The 21,159-nt window shown below is 38.5% G+C and overlaps 1 protein-coding gene across 6 annotated transcripts in view; it reads right to left on the minus strand.

Moving 5' to 3' along the window:
• Nucleotides 1-21,159, minus strand: part of bahcc1b (BAH domain and coiled-coil containing 1b) — a 242,676-nt gene that overhangs the window by 133,074 nt on the left and 88,443 nt on the right. For all 6 annotated transcript variants that reach the window (XM_060844917.1, XM_060844921.1, XM_060844920.1 and 3 more), the window contains exons 4-7: nt 10,893-11,018; nt 4,999-6,807; nt 3,771-3,885; nt 2,623-2,831 (exon numbers count right to left, since the gene is read on the minus strand). In XM_060844917.1, coding sequence (XP_060700900.1) covers nt 2,623-2,831; nt 3,771-3,885; nt 4,999-6,807; nt 10,893-11,018 — 2,259 coding nt within the window. The remainder of the gene's footprint in view (nt 1-2,622; nt 2,832-3,770; nt 3,886-4,998; nt 6,808-10,892; nt 11,019-21,159) is intronic.

A 21,159-nucleotide genomic window follows, 5' to 3' on the forward strand; every position in this document is an offset into this window, starting at 1 on the left:
TTTTCCTGCACCACACTCTTGACTTTGATCTCCAGCATCTGCAGTCCTTACTTTCTCCTACTGTCCCTTCTGACAGTCACAAGCCCAGTCAGTGAGGTGGGCTGGTTGAGCAATCGAACTCTGTACCTTAAGTATCACAGACCTGCTTGGCTTTTCTGCTGGATGCCACAAAGCACTGGTTTGGTCTAAACCTTAAATAAAAATCTGAAGGAAATTATGCAGTTGGTTTGTCAATTTAATCGTAACGCAATTTTCATTGATGTCTCACAATATTCCTGCTATCAGGTAATCACATCACTGATTCTGGGACAACTCCAGAATATTCATTAAGTCAAACATTGCTAGGAATGACAAGAACTCTCTGTAATCCAGCAGAAAACTGATCTCTTATCTCCTGCAATAAGAAGAATTTCACATTTTCCCCTGAATTCAAATATTTGGATTACGTTAGCTTAAAACAAGCAATAATTTTTAGTTTTTCTCATACCCTCTGATTTTTAGCACATTGAATTATGAGAGGTTATTAACTGATGAAGGTGGAGGACAAGAAACTAAAACAGTTCTATATAAATTTCAAATAATCTCAAAGTGAATTAAGGACAAAATTAGGAAATGCCATCACACTGACAGAATTAGCTTTTGTAATTCTTTACCACAGGCTATTGTTGAAACAGAATCCATAAATTATTTGAAAAGGGAATTAGATAGTTGATTGAAAATGGAACAATCGAGTAGACGGAGAGGGAGTAGGAGAGTGTGGTCAGAATTAAGTGGTTCATATGGAGAAAAACAACAGTACAAACTGCATGTGTCAAACGGTACATTTCTGAGCAGTCATATTTTATATTTCTTCACAGCGTGCTCAAATCAAAGGCAAATTTGATGATCTGTTTTAGGGCACTGTTCTGATATTAAACACAACAAATCCAGGTGCCCCAGCCACGTTTTGTATTCCAGATGCTGCATTCCCAAACTCAGCAATGAGACCTACTGATGGGTTGTGTGTTCCAGCAAAAAAGGATTATCTTGTAAGAGTAGTAATCAGATACTCCCTCGATTCTAATTTCAGGATTACTTTGGCAGCTGATGTAGAAGACCCACTTTGGAAAGCTTAAAATTTGTAGACCCACTCGACCAAATGTGACCACCTGATATGCTTTTCCTTTGGGAACGACATGCTACTTTTGTTATGATAAATGGGAATGGGTTAGGTGAGTAAGCCATTTTGTTTTCTCCTGTCAGTTTGCTTTCCAGTATAATAAAACGGAGCCATTCAACTTTTGTAACGAATCTGCATGCTCAATGTTTTGTTTGTGAAGCTTTCAATACTGATTGAAAAGTGAAAACACATGTATGGATTTGAGCGTGACCTGAAAAAGAGGATCTTCATGTGGCTACGTTACATTCCAAACAATCTACAAAGAACAAAAAAGGGTTGGCAGCAGGATAATTTTTGTTGAACAAGATGGAATTGCACCTTACAGAGAGAATACTGCACTCAAGGTGACATTAAAAAAAACTCCCTTCATGGCTGCCTCCATTCAGTTCTGTACTGAACTGACCTGAGGGCTCTCTGAGCCAAGGGTCTTCCTCATTCCCTGGATTATAATTAGAGTCTGCCCACCACATTAGGTAAACAGAAATTGAACCCATGCAGATCTTTAGTCAGCAGCTCTTAAATGACTAATTCCATTGAAAGATATCTATATTCTGGCAATCACACTTGCCTGGATAAAATTAAGGCAAATATTAAGTTTGAAGTCACAAGATGTCCCTCACACCTAATTTTCGTGGTTCGAGACAACTTCAGCATTTGTGAAACTATTTGCATGTGGCAATTGGCTGGTGTACATTCTAAGCAGCTGACAGTACCAATTGAACTTCCTGCTTTCCTTCACATTTATGCATTGTAACTCCAGACTTTCACTTGACAAAGGATGTCTTTCATGTTGTGACTGAAGCATGAATAATACGGTATTCACTTAAAATGTGGGGTTTTATTTTTGCTCCAGCCCAAGTATAATTCTCCATAAAAGTTGCTCATCTCCTCAACAGCTGCATGAGATGTCAGAGTGTTTTCCTGGGCTGTTAAAACCATACATGATTTCACCACAGCTTTCTGTCATGACTGGTTCATTTGTACTTTTACACTTCACTGCATGTAACATATATGTGGGGTTAGTCTCCTGTCAACCTGATCATTTAGCAATTTTCAACTAAACGTCTTCCATCAACACTCAGCTGGAGTAATCAAATGATCGACCAATGTATATAAAAGCTCAGACAGAGAGAAAGATGTATTGGTACATTGACCAAAACATTTAAGAATATTAACACTGCAGGCAATTACAGGGTTTATATTTCCTGGTTTCAGGCAACCTACATGTAACATTTAGCAATAAATGTAATATTAGGAAATTTCTTAAACTAAGTTTTGCTTTTTTATATCCTTTTCCAAAATATATTTTATGCACTTATATTTTATGGAATACAAAAGGAAAAAAAAAAGTTGTCCATTGTTATCGGTTGTGGACTGGATACCAGTGTGAAACGTGTTATAGTCCTGGATCACTTTCTACCATAAGTTTGTACATTGTTAGTTAATAAATGTAAGATACTGACCATATGAATGCCCACCCATCCACACTGAGGGGCTGCCTGTCCTTGGAAGCCAATGTGGAGGCGTAAGGTGAGGATGTGCATTGGGATCAGATCCTAGTTGGTTAGCTTGCAAAGATGACCCTCCAGTGACCATCAGGTTTGCATTTAGGTCTCCAGGACAACCATTAGATGGACGGATTCGTGCAAAGTCCACAAGTTCCTTGTTTTCCCTGAATTCAATAAAAATATTTTGGTTTAGTAACGATTTGCTCCTCTTTGTCATAGAAGGAGCATTTTCACTGCTTGGACCTCCATGGTTTAATGAAGAGGCTCACCATCAACTTTTCAAGATCAACTGGAGAAGGGCAGTAAATGCCAGTGATAACTATATTTTGAACGTATCTTTGGTATTTGGATTCTGAACTCAACCATGTTCTTAGGGACATCATTTTAATACTTTTTTTTGTGCATCCTCTCACAACTCACATTTTCACTAATTGTGGAATTATCTAATTATTCTTTTGGAATATTACAATTGGCTCCCAATGATAACACATCATTGACACACACAGCTGGGGCCTAGTCCTTGCAGTGGCTGCTGTTAAGAGCCTGCCAACTTGAGAATGGCATACTTATTCCTACTCTTTACTTTCTATATCTTAACCAATCCTCAATCCATGGAAGGGCATTACCTCCAATCCCATGAACTTGAATTTTGTTTACTTAGCTCCTTTGCAGGGCTTTATCCAAATACACCACATCCACTTGTCCCTCCTTATTGATTCTGTTCCTAATATTCTCAAAATTCTCCTATCAGTTTTGTTAAATCTGATTTCACATTTCTAAATTGATGTTGACTCTGGCCAGTAAGACAATTATTTTCTAAACATTCAGTTATCCTAGACATTGACTTCTAGTATCTTCTGTTACTGACATCAAGCAAACAGGTTCATCATTGCCAGTTCTCTCTCACGCCTTTCTTGAACAGTAGGGTTACATTTGCAACCTTTCACTTTGCAGACCATGTTCCAGAATTAATAGCATTGTGAAAGATGGAAGTATTCTAACTCACAAGTTATTCAATAAAGCATGTGTGTGGACAATATGAAGAGTATTAACAAAGATAGGTATGTTCATTTTGTGTTGTGTTACTCTAAGAAAGACCTTACCGAAGTAGCTGATCCCTTTCCCTGTCTAAACGTGACAGCCCCATTCTTTCCTCACGAAAATGATTGTTTTCTTCCTCTGCTTCAAGATCTATGACATAGGCAGAGCGTGATGATCCTGTTAAAAGTAAAGTTATCATAAGCAGCTAACCAGCAGCAAAAGGAAATCCATGCTAACTTTGTTGCAGTGGTACAGTTTTAATATGAATTACAGTCAGAGCAGGTTCTTAACAAAATGAACAGTTTTAATCGTCAAAGAAAGATGTTCAATGCAAGGTGCTTCTATTTCGTGATAGTTAATGTACATTGCCATTGGTAACTGCATAAAATTCACAAGAAAAACACACATATGCCTTATGAAAAGGTATCAATGATTTCCTTTAGTTGTTTTGGGGGCCACTTCATTCATAAACTTTCAATAAAAATTTTTCAAGCTTCACATCCAGTTTTTTGCTGGATCAAATTCACCATGGCACGGTTTATGAAAAGTAGGATCAGGAATTAACTTTCCAATACTGAGATCCTTTACAAATTTTATAAAGAGTAAATTTTGGTCAAACATCTGCACAAAAGCAATAAAAACTGAAAACTATGAGCTAATTGATAATATCAGAAAATAGCAAACATATGTGGTGCTTGTGTATATTTTCAAGTTGAAACTTTTAAAAGTTTTGAGCATTTAGACTTTCAACTGGATGTGTTTACTTCCGCTGCTAATCATGAGACTCCAAAATTATACTAGGATACTGTGAAACAGACATGATACAACTTTTCTGGATTTTAGAGAACTTGGGGGGGTCAGTTTTATCACAATTCAGCACAAGTTACCTTCAAACTGGAAGGAAGGACAGCAAGCACAAGCTGTTAACATTGATGGACACAACTAGCTATTGGGTACTGGACAATGTCAACCTTCCATGACTGCAGATGAAACACTTCAGTCAAATAAACAAACAATTTTGTATGAAGCTGAAGCAGCCAAAGTAAGGCCAATTTAATTAACTTGCAAATAGAATATGTGACTATTCTGGGAATAAAGATTGCACCCATGCTATTTGGTGATTACGTCACATTGAGGATATTGCCCCGTGATCTGGAATGCATGGTATCATTCTGGCTTGCTTTCATCAGTGTTCCCAGGGATAATAATGAAAATAATTTTAAAAATTAGTCGAGGTTGTTAACTGAAAAACTAGTTGACCATTTGTTTTGGTATTTAGCAATACCTCACCTTTTAAGCCGGGAAGATGCCGGTGCTGTCTGTTGGACTCTGCACTACAAGGCAGATCATGCTTGTTCTGGTTGTCTTTTTGTCTTGCAACAGCCACTGCAATGCCAACTGGAGGCTGCCGTACCTCACCGTCACCCTGAGATGACTCGCTTTCCCTTCCTTTGGCACAGTCTGGACGCTCCAAATCGAGGTTCGATTTCCCACTTTGGAATTTGATCTCCTGATGGACACAGCTGGCCCGGATGTTTCCCAGGCCTCCGAAAGGGGTCTTCTGGCCAACGATCAATGCCTGTGTGCCTGGGGGAAATGAGCTGCTGTATTTTAGTAGACTCTTCATGGCTGAGACTTCATCAGTCTGACCTAACATGTCTTGGTTGAGCACAGACCCTTGTGACAACATTGCTGCCTGTTGTAAACTTGAACTGAAAGGGTCAAGATAGGAACTTTTCCTGTCTTCGCCCATTGGAATCTGAGGACTCTGCCATGATGGTATGTGAGATCCATTGTAGCTCATACAACTGAGCTCTGGTGGCCTTCTCTTTATCTCCGAACCACTTGCTATGTGCTCCACCTCAGGAAGCTTATGGTGCTGGTGCCGTATCCTGGCCACTTTCTGCCCCTGTGAATCTTTTGAAGCTTTCTCGTGTGCGTCACTGCCATGTTCCCGGTCCAGCATGTAACTGGAATGGGTAAGTTTGGCACAGCATGTCTCCAGCTCCTTCGAACAGAAACAATCCTGAGACTGTGGCATTACGTAAGTGCTACCTTTCCCTGAGGGGCCCTTGGCTGCCTGAGGTGTGAATGGCATCACCATCTGTGCACCAGTGCTGCTAACACACTGTTGTTTGGATTTTATGGCTGAATTGTGGGGCCAGTCCATTCCTTTACCATCGAGCTTCAGAGATGTGTGCGAATTAGGAACAGTCCCAATATCAGACCTCTCTGTGCTTTTGTCATGCGTCTTCTCCTTCCCCATATTTCGGTTGACCTTGCAGTTTTCTGCAGTGACTTGAAATGGTCGGCTTTTGTCACTGAAGTGTCCCACTGAAGGCACGTACGTAGGACCAGTGACCTTGAGCTCCCTGCTGGCCTTATCTTGAGTAGGGTAAAAAAGGTCTAAGTTGGAATGAACCTGCAAACAGGGGAATGTTCCAGAGGCTGTGCTAGATGATGAAGGAATGTTGGACAGGGAAGAAGGAACAGAGTACGCAACAGAATGGTGCGGGGTTTGCCAACTATCTGAGCACTCGACATGCACTGGTCCAGATGGGCCGTTTTCTCGGAAATCCCTCTCAAACCTTAAGCTTTCTTTGGTACACCTGCCTGGGGTATGGATGTCCATTTGCCTCGGTAAAATCCCACCAATATTAGTGCAGCTTGCTAATAAAGTCTTATTGGAATCTCCGTTCATAACTTTGGAGTTTGTTAAACAGCTATTGAAGTGTTTATTTCTGTTCTCGCACATGCTATTATGCATATTTGTTATGTCTTCTTTGCATCTGACATCTGGTGTCAGAGGCAGCACAATTTTATGCCTGTCTTTTCCATCGTCTTCTGAATGTCTCTCCTTGTGTGTTCTTTGACTGTTCAATGAGTTGGCTTCATTTTTACTCATCCTTTCTTTATTAGGTTCCTTTGAGGTCAGGAGTCTGTCAGTTTCCTTGATCGTTTTGTGGGAGTGGCTCATCTCTCTGTCTCGGCTGCAGGAACCAATGGGATGACTGGGTGTGGCTCGGGAAATTGAAGGAAAACTATGGTTGGTCGAGAGCAGGGTTGGCTGTCCAGGTAAATTCCTCAGATAGAAACCATCTGCAAATGAAGGAAGACTTCACAAGATCAGGCTAATATAGGATATCATCATAATTAATGACACTTCCTTCTGCTTTCTTCCACTGCTCACCTGCTGCTTAACTTATAACACACGGTTCTATACCATTATGAGATGATTTTTTAAAAATATATGGATAACATATTTTTGCCTGAAAATTTTCTCTGCCATCTTTCTTCTTTCCCTTTTCCCCCTGATGACACAGACTGCAGGATGTTTCAAAAACATCAGTACCATCTGGTATCTCACCAAATGGGTTTCTGAATAGATTCTTCCAGCACATACATGGAAATCCTGGGGATACCCTCCAAGTTTCTCTTACTATGGACAGCTACAACATGGAGAGTATACTTGCTATTTCCTAAAACACGCTCCTGATGAGCCAGGATTGTAAATCTGGAAAATCAACTTTTAAAATTCAGTGCACTATTCAGCCATGGATTGCATCACAGACAAACATAATGTTGATTTTAATGAAATTAAACATTTAAAACTCCAACAAGAGCAGATAGTTCTGGAGAAACTCAGCAGATCTGGTAGCATCTGTGGAGAGAGAAAAACAAGTTAGCGTTTCAAGTCTGATAGGATTCTCATTCAGAGCAGTTCTAAAGAATACCAAAATGCGAGCTATGTTACTCTCTCCACAGATACAGCCAGACCTGCTGAGTTTCTCAGGTACTTTCTGTTTTTACTTCAAATCTCCAAGATCTGCATTCCTTTGCTTTTATTGCAACAAGAGGAGGATGCCTAGCTTATTGATCTTTCCCTAATCCAAGACAGGAAGGATAACTACAGGCAGCTAAGGTCTCGATGAACCAAATGGCCTATTCTGCTCTTTCTTCTGACGGTCACTAGCATTTGATCCTAAATGGAGAAGAACCTGTTCTAAAGTTTGCATCCTTTATTTCATGTTTTCACTATGGCCTTGGCTGTCATAATCTGAAGAACATCCTCATGTTCTGTAATCAGTCAAGACCTCTGCATTCATTTTGATTTGCATAGTCTCAGTTTTAGTCACTCCAACACTCACGGCCGACTATTCAGCTTCCTGGGCCTCAGGCTCTGAATCCCTTGCTAAATATCTCTGCCCTGCACCTCTTTGCTTTTAACACATTCCTTGAAACTATCTCTTTGGCTAAGCATTTGGTCATTATTTCTGATTTACTGTCACAATTTTCTTGTTAATAGTCCTAGTGAGACACAAGTTTTGCTGTGTTAAGGGAGCTATACAGATAGGAGTTATTGATGTTGTAAAACTGTGCATGCTTTAATCGAAATATTCTTAAAGCAGGGATGTGAAAATAAAATTAACATTAAGGACTTTTTATAGTGGAAATTACCAAATGATTACATGGAAATGTATCTACGATTTTGCTGTGTATTGTTCTTGAAGCACGTGAAGCAAATCTGAGAACATAGGAGTGAATTTGATCAACTGGTCTCTATTCAATGCCAAGGAAATGCTTGAGATTTCTAACAGGTCGAACGTATTAAACTTCAGGGTTGGAATGGATTTTGCACAGATAGTAATGACAGAATACATCTCCCAGTCAAGAGACAATCTGGCCTGCCTACTTATGACAAAACAGTCAGTTTTAATTCTCTTTCTCCACCAAGGAGTTTTAGTCATGTGGAGTACTCGAGAAGCTGGGCTTGTTCCTTATGAAGTAAAGGAAGTTAAAGGAGATTTCTTTCGAATATTAGGTTAGAGTACATGGGTAATCAAAAGAATCATATTTAAGGTAATTAACAAAAAAATTAGGAGATAACAAGCTTTTGGTTTTATTTCATTGATTTTTAAAAGATATATATGAAGCAGATTCAAAGCTATCATTCATAACAGAATTGGATAGTATGTAAAATGGGAAAAAAAAATCAGGGAAATGGGGAAAAAGCAAGACTGAGGCTCACTGGACATTTTCTAAGAGCAGGTTCAGGCACAAAGAGATGAATTCCCTCCCCTTGTGCTGAATGATTGTAACTATTCTATGGCTAGATGAAAAATATCTCAGGCACAAACTCACTCTCATTGTGAAAGATGTTATGTCTATCACTCATTGATACTTTTGTTTTAAAACAGACTTTCCCTTGTGAATTTCCTTTTCTCTCCATTTTAGTCTCCTGCTTCATCTTTTTCCCTCCTCTATGCTTCATCTCTCTCCCACCTTATTTGCTTTATTGCTTTGTGTCTTTGTGTTTGTTCTGCACCATTTCTTGTCTATGAAGTGGATAATAATCACAATGAAAATCTTTATTTTGCTGGAAGCGCTGAGCCTTGTGAACATTTTTAATCCTTTGTGGTCACATAAATAGGATTTGACATCTTTCTGCCACGACTCCAGTCCAATGCTGATCAGGAAATTCATTTATTTGGCTTATCCTAATGACTTCATTGGGACAGTCCATTGTTTATATGGAGTCACTTCATTTGAATAACCTACTTATTTGAATTTTATCCACAAAGAGTCTGCAGTGCTGTTTTATTTACATTGCTTAGATTGAAATACTGGAAAATTTAAATTTCTTGACAGCAAATAACTTCAAAGTAACAAATGACTCTCTATTACTGTGATCTGTTAGTGATAATTCTATATTTTAGGAAGAATACAGAACAGGAACATGTTCTTTGGCCCACTATATCTGTATCAACCATGGTGCCATTCTAACCTTAATTCCATTTGCCTGCACATAGTCCAAATCCCACTATTCTCTGCCTGTTCATGTATCTATCTGAACGATAATATTGTATTTGCTTCTGCCACCTCCCCTAGCAGAGTATTTCATGCACCTCCCACCCACTGCATATAAAACTTGCCTCAAACATCTCCTTGGAACTTTCTCCTCTCTCACTTTAAACCATTGCCTCCTGGAATTTGACAATTTCACATATTTCTACTTTGCTTTGCATTATTCTCAGTTTGGGTAATAATGAAAATGTATAGTGACCCTGAAGAAGAAATTATTCAAACTCAATGTTGAATGGTGATTTTGTGTTTCTGCATATGAATGGGATGCAACAACAGGTGGGAACAAAATTGGGGCTATTGGGGTCTGGCTGCAATGCCTCACATCCCTCTAAAAGTAAAGTGCTTAGCAACCTGCCACCATCTAGAGGCATATGTGAAGAATGGTCATTTGGCTAGGTTGCTGTGGGCAGACAATGACTGCAGGACTGGACTGTCGAATGAATCACCTCTCAGTGCTAACAGAAAAATGGAAAAATTCGGCTTGTTCAGGGGCACTCAACACTTAAATAGAATGCTTACCCGTGGCATTTAGTGCTGACTAAGTTAATAGAGATGTTCTCTTAATGGGGAGGGCAAAATGCCTCACCAAGACAATAGCAACAACCAGGCTAGTATTTAGCTAAAGACCTTGCACAAATGTTCACCAACTTGATTTCAGCTTGAGCACCATATGTGGTGGCACGGTGGTTAGCACTGCTGCCTCACACTGGCAGAGACCCGGGTTCAATTCCCACCTCGGGCAACTGTCTGTGTGGAGTTTGCACATTCTCCCTGTGTCTGTGTGGGTTTCCTCTGGGTGCTCCAGTTTCCTCTCACAGTCACAAAGATGTGCAGGTCAGGTAAATTACCTGTAGTATTAAGTGTAGGGGGGTGGGTTGGTGTGGACTTGTTGGGCCAAAGGGCCTGTTTCTACACTGTAAGTAATCTAATCGTTACTCTACATATGATGATTAAATTCTAATTTCAGTGTTTATTACATATTTTCTTTCCAATATCCCTTGGATTTTGCTTGAAATAAATGGCAAAGTGGCAATTGGAAGCCGAAATAGTCCATTAGGTACTATTTAATAAACATATGCAGCAACTATACTTATGCTGAATAGTTCTGATTAAAACAAAGTGTTGCAATGCAGATCAAAATTAGGCTTATGATGAGTTAACAGTGATAGACATGGTATTCCGCTGCCTAAATAAAGAATCTTAAATCCAATAGATAAACGAGTTACTTTCTCTTAAATTGAAATAAAGTATAATTATTGATATTATTATTTTCTGAACAAAATCTAAAACACATTTACTTGTCCAGATTCTTTGCTCACCTTTCTGCGTATCATAGAACCTGTGTTGGCCATAAAGTACATTGTTGCCGTTACTATGGTGATCCAGGTGGCTCATTGGAAGGAAAGTGGAGGCCAAACTGCTTGAAAACCTGGAATATCCTGGGACTGAAGAAAATATAAGGTTAGAGTTGAATAGCACAGTTTCTTAAGAATGCGCAAGCGTATTTCCTTTTAGACTATACTTCAGTTATCATAGTCCAAGCAATAAAGTGGTTTTCAAACAAATGTCTTGTAATTGCAAACAGACCATGAAAAAGAAACCGCTGAGGTTTCAGAGCTTCTGTGTATGATGAAAAAGAATAACAAAAGATAGGATCTCCACATTCCCTGTACTTTATTTATGACTGATAAAACTGATTCAACTACTGCACTTTCACAGAGGAGTCTGGCATGTTGCCCTTCACTTTGAGACTCAGTTCAACTGGAGATGATTTATCAAAAAGGTCACTTCTCAATCTCTCGGAATACTACTGAATGGCAACGAACAATAAATTATAATTAAGGGCAAGTTGAAAATCCTCAGTTTATTACAATCTGTTCTTATTGATAAAATTTATTGGAATTACAGACAGAAGAAGGCCATTCAGCCGACTGCACCTGTACTAGTGCCAGCTCTTTTACTGGAGACATCTACTGAAATTTATTCCTTTTGAACTTGTATTTCAAATAATTAACCAATTTTCCTTCTAATTATGCTATATAAATAGAATCTTTAGAAGTCACCACAGACCACTTCCTATCAATTTGAAAAACTGTGCCTATTTTGTTTTCTCTATCCATACATCAATAGAGCCTCATAGAGCATCAGTCTTCCTTTCTTTAAATAGTTTCGGGGGTGGAATCTTCTGCTCTGTCTCATGGTGAGCCTGAGGGTGGAAGGGCATTTAAATAGGCAGGAAGGTGGGGAACTGAACCCTACTGCCATCAAAATTAGTCCAGCTGTGGAGGGTGCAGTTACCATGTGGGGTGCACAGCACAAGAAACCACACAGCCAACCTGCCATTTCCAGCAGGAGAGGGCTTCCTTTACCAAACACCTAAACAAGGGACTGCATGTTGGGAAAAAGGGGACCAAGTGAAAGGCACCACTGACCTGCCCTTGTTGCTGATCCACCTGCACCCCTCTCCTCACAAGCTACCAGCTCCTGAAATCCCCTCTCTCCACCCTCTATTTACTTGACTGTGACATGGGACCCTGGTGCCAGTCCTTTAAGCTATGGGCATGCAGTGTTTCATGGTCCTGCTGAGCAAAGTTGGACTGCAATTCTCAGTGAGTGAGACTGCGGCCTCTAAGGCATTGATTCCAAATGAAGGCCCACCTGATGCTTCACCATTGCCTGCCACATGGTTTGGCCAATCTTCCCAAAAGGAGGCCAAATTGCTGACTGTCTAATCCATTATGTGTTCACTTGTCAAATTCCCTTTTAATTTTTTTCAATATGCCATCTAGTGCATTCCCTTTATCTTGTAATTCTTTGATGTTTTTTCCAAATCTCTATTAAGGTAGTTTATCAGAACTTACCCATTGCAAGTTCTCAGAGGCTGCCCCCAATCTGTCCACACTTGTATAAATATTCATTAATTTATCCCTCATGATGCGCTCTATATATCACTTCACTACACCAGTTGAAATTGAGTGCATGGAAGCAATGGAAAATGGGACAGTGCAGCCTTCTAATTGGGTCCCAGCACCTAAACTCTTTCAAATGTTCTCCTTCTCTCCTACTTTCCAATTACCACATTACTACAAGAGTTTACGCTATATGTCCCTGGATTGCCCACAGTATTAAAGTGAGATGTAGACACCGGACTATGGGAACACATCAATATTTTAGCCTTTCCCAAATGTACTGCTGATATCAGGTGAGAACAAAAGTGGCATGTGCAACAATTGGTCAATAACAGGTGGAGCACTGAAAGCAAGTAACTCATCTCACCAAAGCCTGTCCACCATCTTCAAGTCATAGTAGGTCATGTGGTGGAATATTCCCCACTTACCCGGACTGGTGCAATTTCAACAGCATTCAAGAACCTCAACATCATCCAGGACAAAGTCGCCTTTTTGATTTGAACCCATCCACCATCTTCAATATTCACTCCCTTCACCACTGCCACACACAGACAAGAGTGGTACTATCTACCATCTGCAGGAGCTTACCTAGATTTCTTCAACAGCAACTTTCAAACCCAGGATCCTTGCCTTCTAGAAGACCAAGGTCAGCAGGCACATGGAAACACTACAACCTGCAAGGTCCCTTCTAAGAAACATGTATTTCTCGACGTGGAAATATATCACCGTTCCTTCATTGTTGCAAACCCTAAAACTCCCTCCCTAACAGCACTGTGGGTTTACATATACCACACGGAGTATAGTGACTCAAAGCAGCTCACCACCACCACTTCAGGTGCAATTTGGGATTAGGAATGAAATGCTGGTCTGGCCAGCAACACCAAGATCCTATGAAGTCTTTTTTTAAATGCCAGCTCGCTGATTATAATAGTTTCCAGTATCTCAAATTTAAAGCTCTCATCCTCTACCCTTAAATCTCTGTGATTTTGCATCTCCCTAATTTTCTGTCTTTCTTTGCACAAACTGTCTATTCCTCCAATTCTACCTCCTGTTCAAAGTATCCCCTATATCCTCTTTATCCACCACTGACAGCCTTCTCTCCAATCATTTAGATGGCATGATCTTAAACGGCCATCTGTACTTTCATCCATCTCATATGTAACTTTGTCCAATGCTTCAACTATCACTTTTTTCTATCACCAATTAATCCAAGCTTTGACCTCGTTCAGCCTACTAAATTGATGTAACTTCCAGTACAACACTTCTAGCTTCAACTCTCATTTCTTTATATTCTATTTCCATTACAAACTGAATTCACAAACTGGCCATAAACTAAGGGCTCTCATACCTTCAGGTCCTCTACTTGTCCCCTATTATTAACTAGAACCAGACACTGCAGCTTTTCCTTTTGCTCAACCGGCAACATCTCACTTCAGGGAACAAATTTCAATCCAATTCTAAGAAGACCTCGTATTGTCACAAATGTTTGTCTATTCTCAGCTCCTGCTGCAAATAGCTTTAAATTGATTACAAATCACATCCTATATTTATTCCCCAATATCAGTGGTTGACAATGTATTCCGCATTTGACAACACCTTCCTTTATTAATTCTTAATCCAAGCCAGATAGAGCCTATCTCAGGACTGTGATTCTTTCAAACCATTTCTTTCAATGCAATTGCATGAAACATGTCTGTCATTAACAAAGCCAATCCTTTTCTTTCTACGGAATCTTTCCTGAAAACTTTTAATAGCCATGAATATTTCATTAAGAGTCCCACCCCAGATGAAACAAGGTTTCAATAAAGACTATAATATCAAATCCCCCTGCTCTAATTAGTGTTTCTAAACACTGTAATCCTGATATACTCCTTTGGTCCATATTACTTTTCTTTTTCTTATTAATCTTTCTTTCAACAGCCTTTCAATTCTCTCAACAGACTACCTGGAACATAATTATTCAGGCTTCTTTGTCCTCAACCCCACTTATATCCTTACAGTAAACCTTTTCATTCTACTTCTCCCAGAACTTACACAGTTAAACTCATATCTAGGTTCAATTCAATTAATCTAAATTGCTTCGAGTTCATCCATGCTCATGAAAATTAGAATTAGCATATCATTGTCTCGGGTGGGAGGGGTAAGAAGGCTTAGTGATGTATGAGTGGACAGGAAGCTTCTTTCAAAGACATTACCCATATTGGGAATAGTTATGCCAAATGGTTAAATTCTGAGTTCATTTTCATAAATGACTGCTCAAATAAAATTTTATCAATACGGAATTTGAGGAAATCATTGAAACAAAATTTCCTGTCTCTCTTAGCAAGTACTTGCGTTTGGAATTTCCTGTCCTTTGCTGCATCACAATCAAGATGGTTCATTCGAAATGTTGCACTTTTCAAAATCCTGAGTTGTCTGCAGCTTGAAACGCCAGCAACATTACTCAGTCGTACAGGAACAAAAAAATGATTATAATGCAAAAAGGCTGTGCAGCCCACATAGGTTCAAATTTAGGCTTTGCCTTTTAAAAAACCCAGCAAAAAAATGCTGTTAATGATCATTGATTAAAATATCCAATCACGGTCACTCTACTTTTCTGAGCCACTCATCTCACTCAGGCTCTTGTTAATTTATATAACTATCTTACGTCGGGTTTCATTTTCATCTGGACTGATTCCAAATTTACAATAATCAGCCTTGTTCTCACTGTTATTCTATGGTTTTACTCCCCAAGATAAGGAATTATTTTTTATCAAATTCAACAGTAAGAATATGGATTTAAGCTAATAGATAGAAGGCTAACAGCAGAGTTGAGGAGGTTTTTTTTAAACTCAGAGAGTGGTGGGAGTCTGTAACTTACTGCCTGAAAGACTGTTGAGTCAGAAACTCTCGGAACATTTAAGGAGCTTTGAGATTGGGTTGCCTACAGGGCTATGTGTCAAGAGATGGAAAATGGGATTAGTGTAGTTAGATCCTTGATGACTGGTATAGACATGATGGGCCAAATGGCTTCATTCTGTGCTATAAACATATTGTATTAATTTTGTCAAGTGAAAGGTATAAAATTCTAACAGGGCTAGACTGATTAGATGCAGGGAGGATGTTTTCCCTGATTGGGCAGTCTGGAATCAATGGACACAATCTCAAGATACGGGTAGACCATATAGGATGAAGATGAGGCATTATTTCGTCACTCAAAGGGCTGTGAACCCATGGAATTTTCACCACAGAAGGCTTTAGAAACTGATTCACTGAATATATTCAAGGGACTGATGGCATCAAGAGGTATGGGGAGAAAGCAGGGACATTACATTGTGATAGAGGATCAGCTGTGATTCTAATAAATGGCAGTGCAGGCTCCAAGAGCTGTACTCCTGCTCCTATTAGTTTCTATGTTTAACCCTTTCACTGAGATCAATATGTACTTTGGTCTATAATGATGTGACACTGTCCTGTGGCCGTACAGTGGTCATTTAGCATTAGTAACCGACAAGCAAATGAAGTATTTAATCCAATCTGCATTCGTACCAAAACTTTAAAAAAATTCAGTTTGTAATTGCAGGAACATTTGAACGCAGGCACAACACAAAGTGTGCATAAATATTAACAGCAATAGATTGACAGGTGATAAAATACTTCTTGCCTGACAAGTAGAGCAATCACAGTGAAATGTTTCAGGTTTTTTAAAAATTCTAGATATTTTCCTTGATTACAGCACTGTGAACTATCATGACCAGACCTCTCACCCCAAGGAAGCCGTGTGTCTGAACCTGTCCAGTGTCTCGGTGCCTATTGCAAGACCCAGAACATCGAAGTCACTGCTCTCTAGCATCCAGCACGTTACTACACGATCTTTGTTCAGGAGAAGAATAAAGACTGCTATAAGAGCAAGTCAGGTTTGTTCAGCGTTAAGCAAGTACAGCACACAAGATAAGCAAATGTTTACAGTAATTAAAACCTCTGCATTCTCCTTGAAATATCAAAACCAGCAGATGCTTTCCTGTGTTGACCTTCACATAAAGTGACCCATGAGCCTACATATTTTACACATGGCTAGCTGTTATCATATGCCTTCAATTAATTGCATTCCATCAACATCTTCAGATTAATTTCCAAATTTCTTTTTAAAATATCTTGCAGAAAAGGGACAGTAAACAATTTGTCTCCAAAAGTTAGACCAGCCATTCCTACAGTTGCAGATATGAAGGAGATCTCTTGATCATGGCAAGACTGTACTCAAGACCTGAAATTTTAGGACATTCAGATTTATTCAGAAAGCTTTTGGAGACACTGATAAACAAGATAACATAAGTTATTCTATACTTAACCAGCATTAGTAAATTAATCTAACTTTTGTTCCACAAAAAGAAGAAAGAGACACGTATTAATATCTTTGATATATCAATACAATACATATCACTCAGAACTTGATACATCAATACTTTATTTCACTCCTGTAAAAACTCTAATCAATAAGAGATAATGTAATAAATAATCCACAATGGATATGTATATCTAATGTTGATCCCCATTCAACATTTACCCTATTTGCTTTGCTGTTTTCATCATTCTACTGAAACAATTTGAGTATTTCCCTAAAACAATTCAACATTTTTAAAGCAAAACATGAGCAATATCAAGAAGTAACTCAGATAACTTCAGCACAAATAGTTTAATTTTATTCAGAAAGGAGACAGTATGTTATGATCAGAATTCAACATTGGTGCAGGTAAAACCCAAAGCACTAAAATTTAGAACCCTCGATCTATGCTTCAGCTTGTGTTGTTAATATAATGATGATCTATTCACCTCATTCTGCCTTCACCAAACATGATGCGGAGGTGCCAGTGTTGGGGTCGACAAAGTTAAAAATCACACAACACCAGGTTATAGTCCAACAGGTTTGATGTTGTGTGATTTTTAACTTCATCAAAACAATACAGTAAATGTTTTTATAGACTGTGCATGCTTTGGATTTAATTATGGTCTGCTGAACAATTCATTTGGCTTATTTTATATATATCTAAAGTTATTCAATATGTATTTATGAATTACATCTATGTCTAAAAAAAAAAGATTTTTATGTTGAATTAGTCACCTTTATAAAATCTTTGCTGTGCCAGTTTTGTTTTTCATCTGCTGTCTGACTCCAGTGGCATTAGGGTATGAAAATATAATGGAAATAGCTGCTTCCACACCAATGAGAATTCACACATCGCAAACAAATCCACATGCTGAAAGGGTTAATATGTAGTTGCTGTATTAAAACTGTCTCCTTTAATTAGGGTTGTTAAAAGTTTAACTGGTTTCACTAGAGCAAATGTGAGTCTGTAAATTCCAACTGCAGATGCTTGACTCCCACATGGAGTCACCTTTCCACTGCAGAAAGTCACTCCCATTATGACAGACGGACATTAAACATCTGTGCTGGTACATTCAATGCACAGTGTAACAATTCCACCTCCAACTACCATAAGACAAATCAGACACCCACTTTACTGTAGAAATGTGGTTGATGCCCCATTAACTGTAATTTCCAAAGTTAATTTGGAGGTACGTTAAGAACAAGTTGTAGACGTGACAAAGGTTATACTCGTGGGTGGGCTGGTGACATAATTTTTGTGGAAAAGTGACCCTTAGTGATTTTACTTAAACCACTTTCACAGGATTGACAATAATGAGGAATCGTTGTGGAATAGACTACAGTAAAGTACTTTGATTGGGTCTAGAAACCCTACAAATCAATCCTAGCTTTTTCTTGAAAATGCATCCTGGACCCTTCTCTGTTGCTTTAAACTTTCAGTAACGCTGCTCATTGTGAAAGGATCTAGATCAGGTGGCAAACTGGAGAGTGTTGTGATTGTAATCATGTGATTGATTTAAAGACAGATTCTGCTCATCTCATGCTTCCAATATGGAAGCTTGACAAAACAGTTAGGCTTCATCTGTTTTCTATAATTATCAGATTGTACCTTTCTTCAGTCAGGGCAAAGAAACACAAGACAGTTAATGATAAAATTCTCATTCAACACTGTTCATTTCTGCTGAGTTAAATCCATCTCTGCTACAACTTTAGCCCGAGTCTGTTCAATCTAACAACACTAATGAGATTTATGACAGATAGAGAGACAGAATTCCTCCACATCCTAAATGAAATCCTTATGATGAAATAATTTTGCACAATTGCATACAATATGGCATATCTAAAATGCCATTGCATTACAGCAGATCTAATTGGGAGGAGGGATATGGAAATACATCAGATCTTAACAGAACTATCACAAATTCAGATTAACTTGTACCTTGAATATCTTCCATTGCTATAGGTCATACATAGGCAAAGTCACTTGTTGGTAAATCGTTACAGATTAGTTATATTTTCATTCAATTAATTATTATTCTACAGAGACCAAAAGAAAATTACATAATCACAGCCTATTACAGTGCAGAAACAGGCCATTCGGTCCATTGTGCCCGCTACCTAGTGCCAATTCCCTTATAATTGACATGTTTGTCATTTTTTAAGTCTATCTTTTCCCATGAGAGTGCACTACAGCTTTAAGAGTGAAGAGGAACTATATGATACACCAGTGTGACATGCCCTGCCAAAAGCATGCTCCAGCACTCGCTGGCAGCCACTAACACACTAAAGAACAATGACTTCTGTATTCATACAGGGAGATTGCGAGAGAGAACAAGTCCGTATCAAAAAAAATCATTTTTAATAGTAACAGCTGTCCCTGGAGCCATGACCCTCACAATGTTTGAACACTGGAGCTCTTTCAAAGAGTGACAAAATAAGCACCAACGCAGCTGTGCTAGGGAACTCATTTACAGTTCGGGCAGATTAACGCACATGTCCTGAATAAGAGACAAGAATTTTGATTTACGGAAGCCAAAGATTAACTCTTGGGGGCCAAAATAATTTGAACACAGATGAATAATGACACACAAGTGTGAAGAGCATCACTGGACACATCCAGGTCAGAAAAATGCTGTTTTTCCATGAAATCTCAGTGCGAGTTTGAGTCTTACAATGACATTCTAATACCTGTATGTGTGTAAGTGTATGGAAGTGCCTGCATTCATACATGTGGTATGTATTTGTGTACATATATGAACATCCGTAAACGTATATGTGTGTGAGTGCATGAAATAATAACATTGTTCAACACAGGAAAAATGTTTTCTATCCTTGTAGTATAGTCCTCAGAACCCAAGAATTAAAATGAACTAAAAAAATGGCATAACAACATATAGCCAAAAGCTAAAGTCAAACTGTATGATTTTCATGTTACTTATTAACAAGTCAACGCAACGATATCACATTTAATTGTGCCAGTATTCTGAATAAGATCAATGTGAAACTATACTATTGGTCTTCCCAGAATAATGCAAACAATGTCTAGGTTCAAACACAGGATTGAGATCACACTGCTTGTCTTATAGATCCAAACTGAAACAGTAATTATTTGCAATCTATCAAGCTGACTTTGAACAAAGTTTTACAATTCCTCATTTTATGTTGTAGATATTGATAAGAATCAAAATAATAATGCCAAAACAACTCTCTTGTTCACTGCATTACACCAACTTGTTTCCAACTCAACTGCTGAAATATGATTGTTGTACATTTCTATATGACAACTGAATCATGCTCTCATTAAATTTGTTGGCAATATAGATACCTTTGTCATAGTAATACTATAATGGAGATAATATGGTATTGGTCTCCAATGCCATATAAGTTGGCATTCACAAATAGCAGTTCCACATCATGCTAGTAAGCAATTAAAGCACTATCATTTTATATTAAATATTTATTCAAAAAAAAGCATTAAACTGCTCTCTTCAAATTTTCAATATCAATGCAATATGTTATCAGAACACTCAAAGGATATTTTTCTCATGCTAAGACAACTAATGGTGAAATTAAAATCTCCTTATAATTTTCTCATGCACTCTGAGGGCATCAATACGCTTCTACACATCCTGGAAGCTAGACCTACACATCTGATGGCAACACTTTTACAAATGAAAAATCCTGTTTAAATACGTGTATCAAAAAGAAGGGTGACCTTTGCAAGCTCAGCCAAATCTTGCCCTCGCACTCATTGCATTCATTTCAAAGTTAACCATTCTTACTTTAAATTGACTTTTTTAATTAGTTAAAATCAAGAATGGTGAGCAAGTGTCAAAAATGGACTGTGAGGTGATAGTGTGGGTCAGTTTGCAGTGTGTTTTCAAATTCATGCTTTCTCCCCTTCGATACTAACAAGACTATGAGATGACTGGATTATGAATAGATGTAAGTGGGAAGATAGCAGATAGGCATGCAAAATGGGACCATCATATTTCACACAAAATAGTCAGTAGTACTGTAGTACTTATGTTGTTGGAAGATCTGTATTTTATGCATCTGGGGTATGTGAAACCCGTGCACAGAAAGTGGAACAGCGGCCATTGTTTGGTATTTTTAATCAACTTTTCTTCCAAGCAGCTACTGAATGTGTCTGTGTCCACCTGGATAGTATTCAGGCTTAGGCGGATAAGTGGCAAGTAACTTAGACTAGATATTATCCAGGTCTTTCTGCATATGGACATAGACAGCTCGACTGTTAAGAGTGACTGGACTCAAAATGTTAACTCTGTTTTCTCACCACAGATCCTGCCTGAC

Source organism: Hemiscyllium ocellatum, chromosome 25 (assembly GCF_020745735.1).
Source record: "Hemiscyllium ocellatum isolate sHemOce1 chromosome 25, sHemOce1.pat.X.cur, whole genome shotgun sequence".
NCBI classification, from domain to species: Eukaryota; Metazoa; Chordata; class Chondrichthyes; order Orectolobiformes; family Hemiscylliidae; genus Hemiscyllium; species Hemiscyllium ocellatum.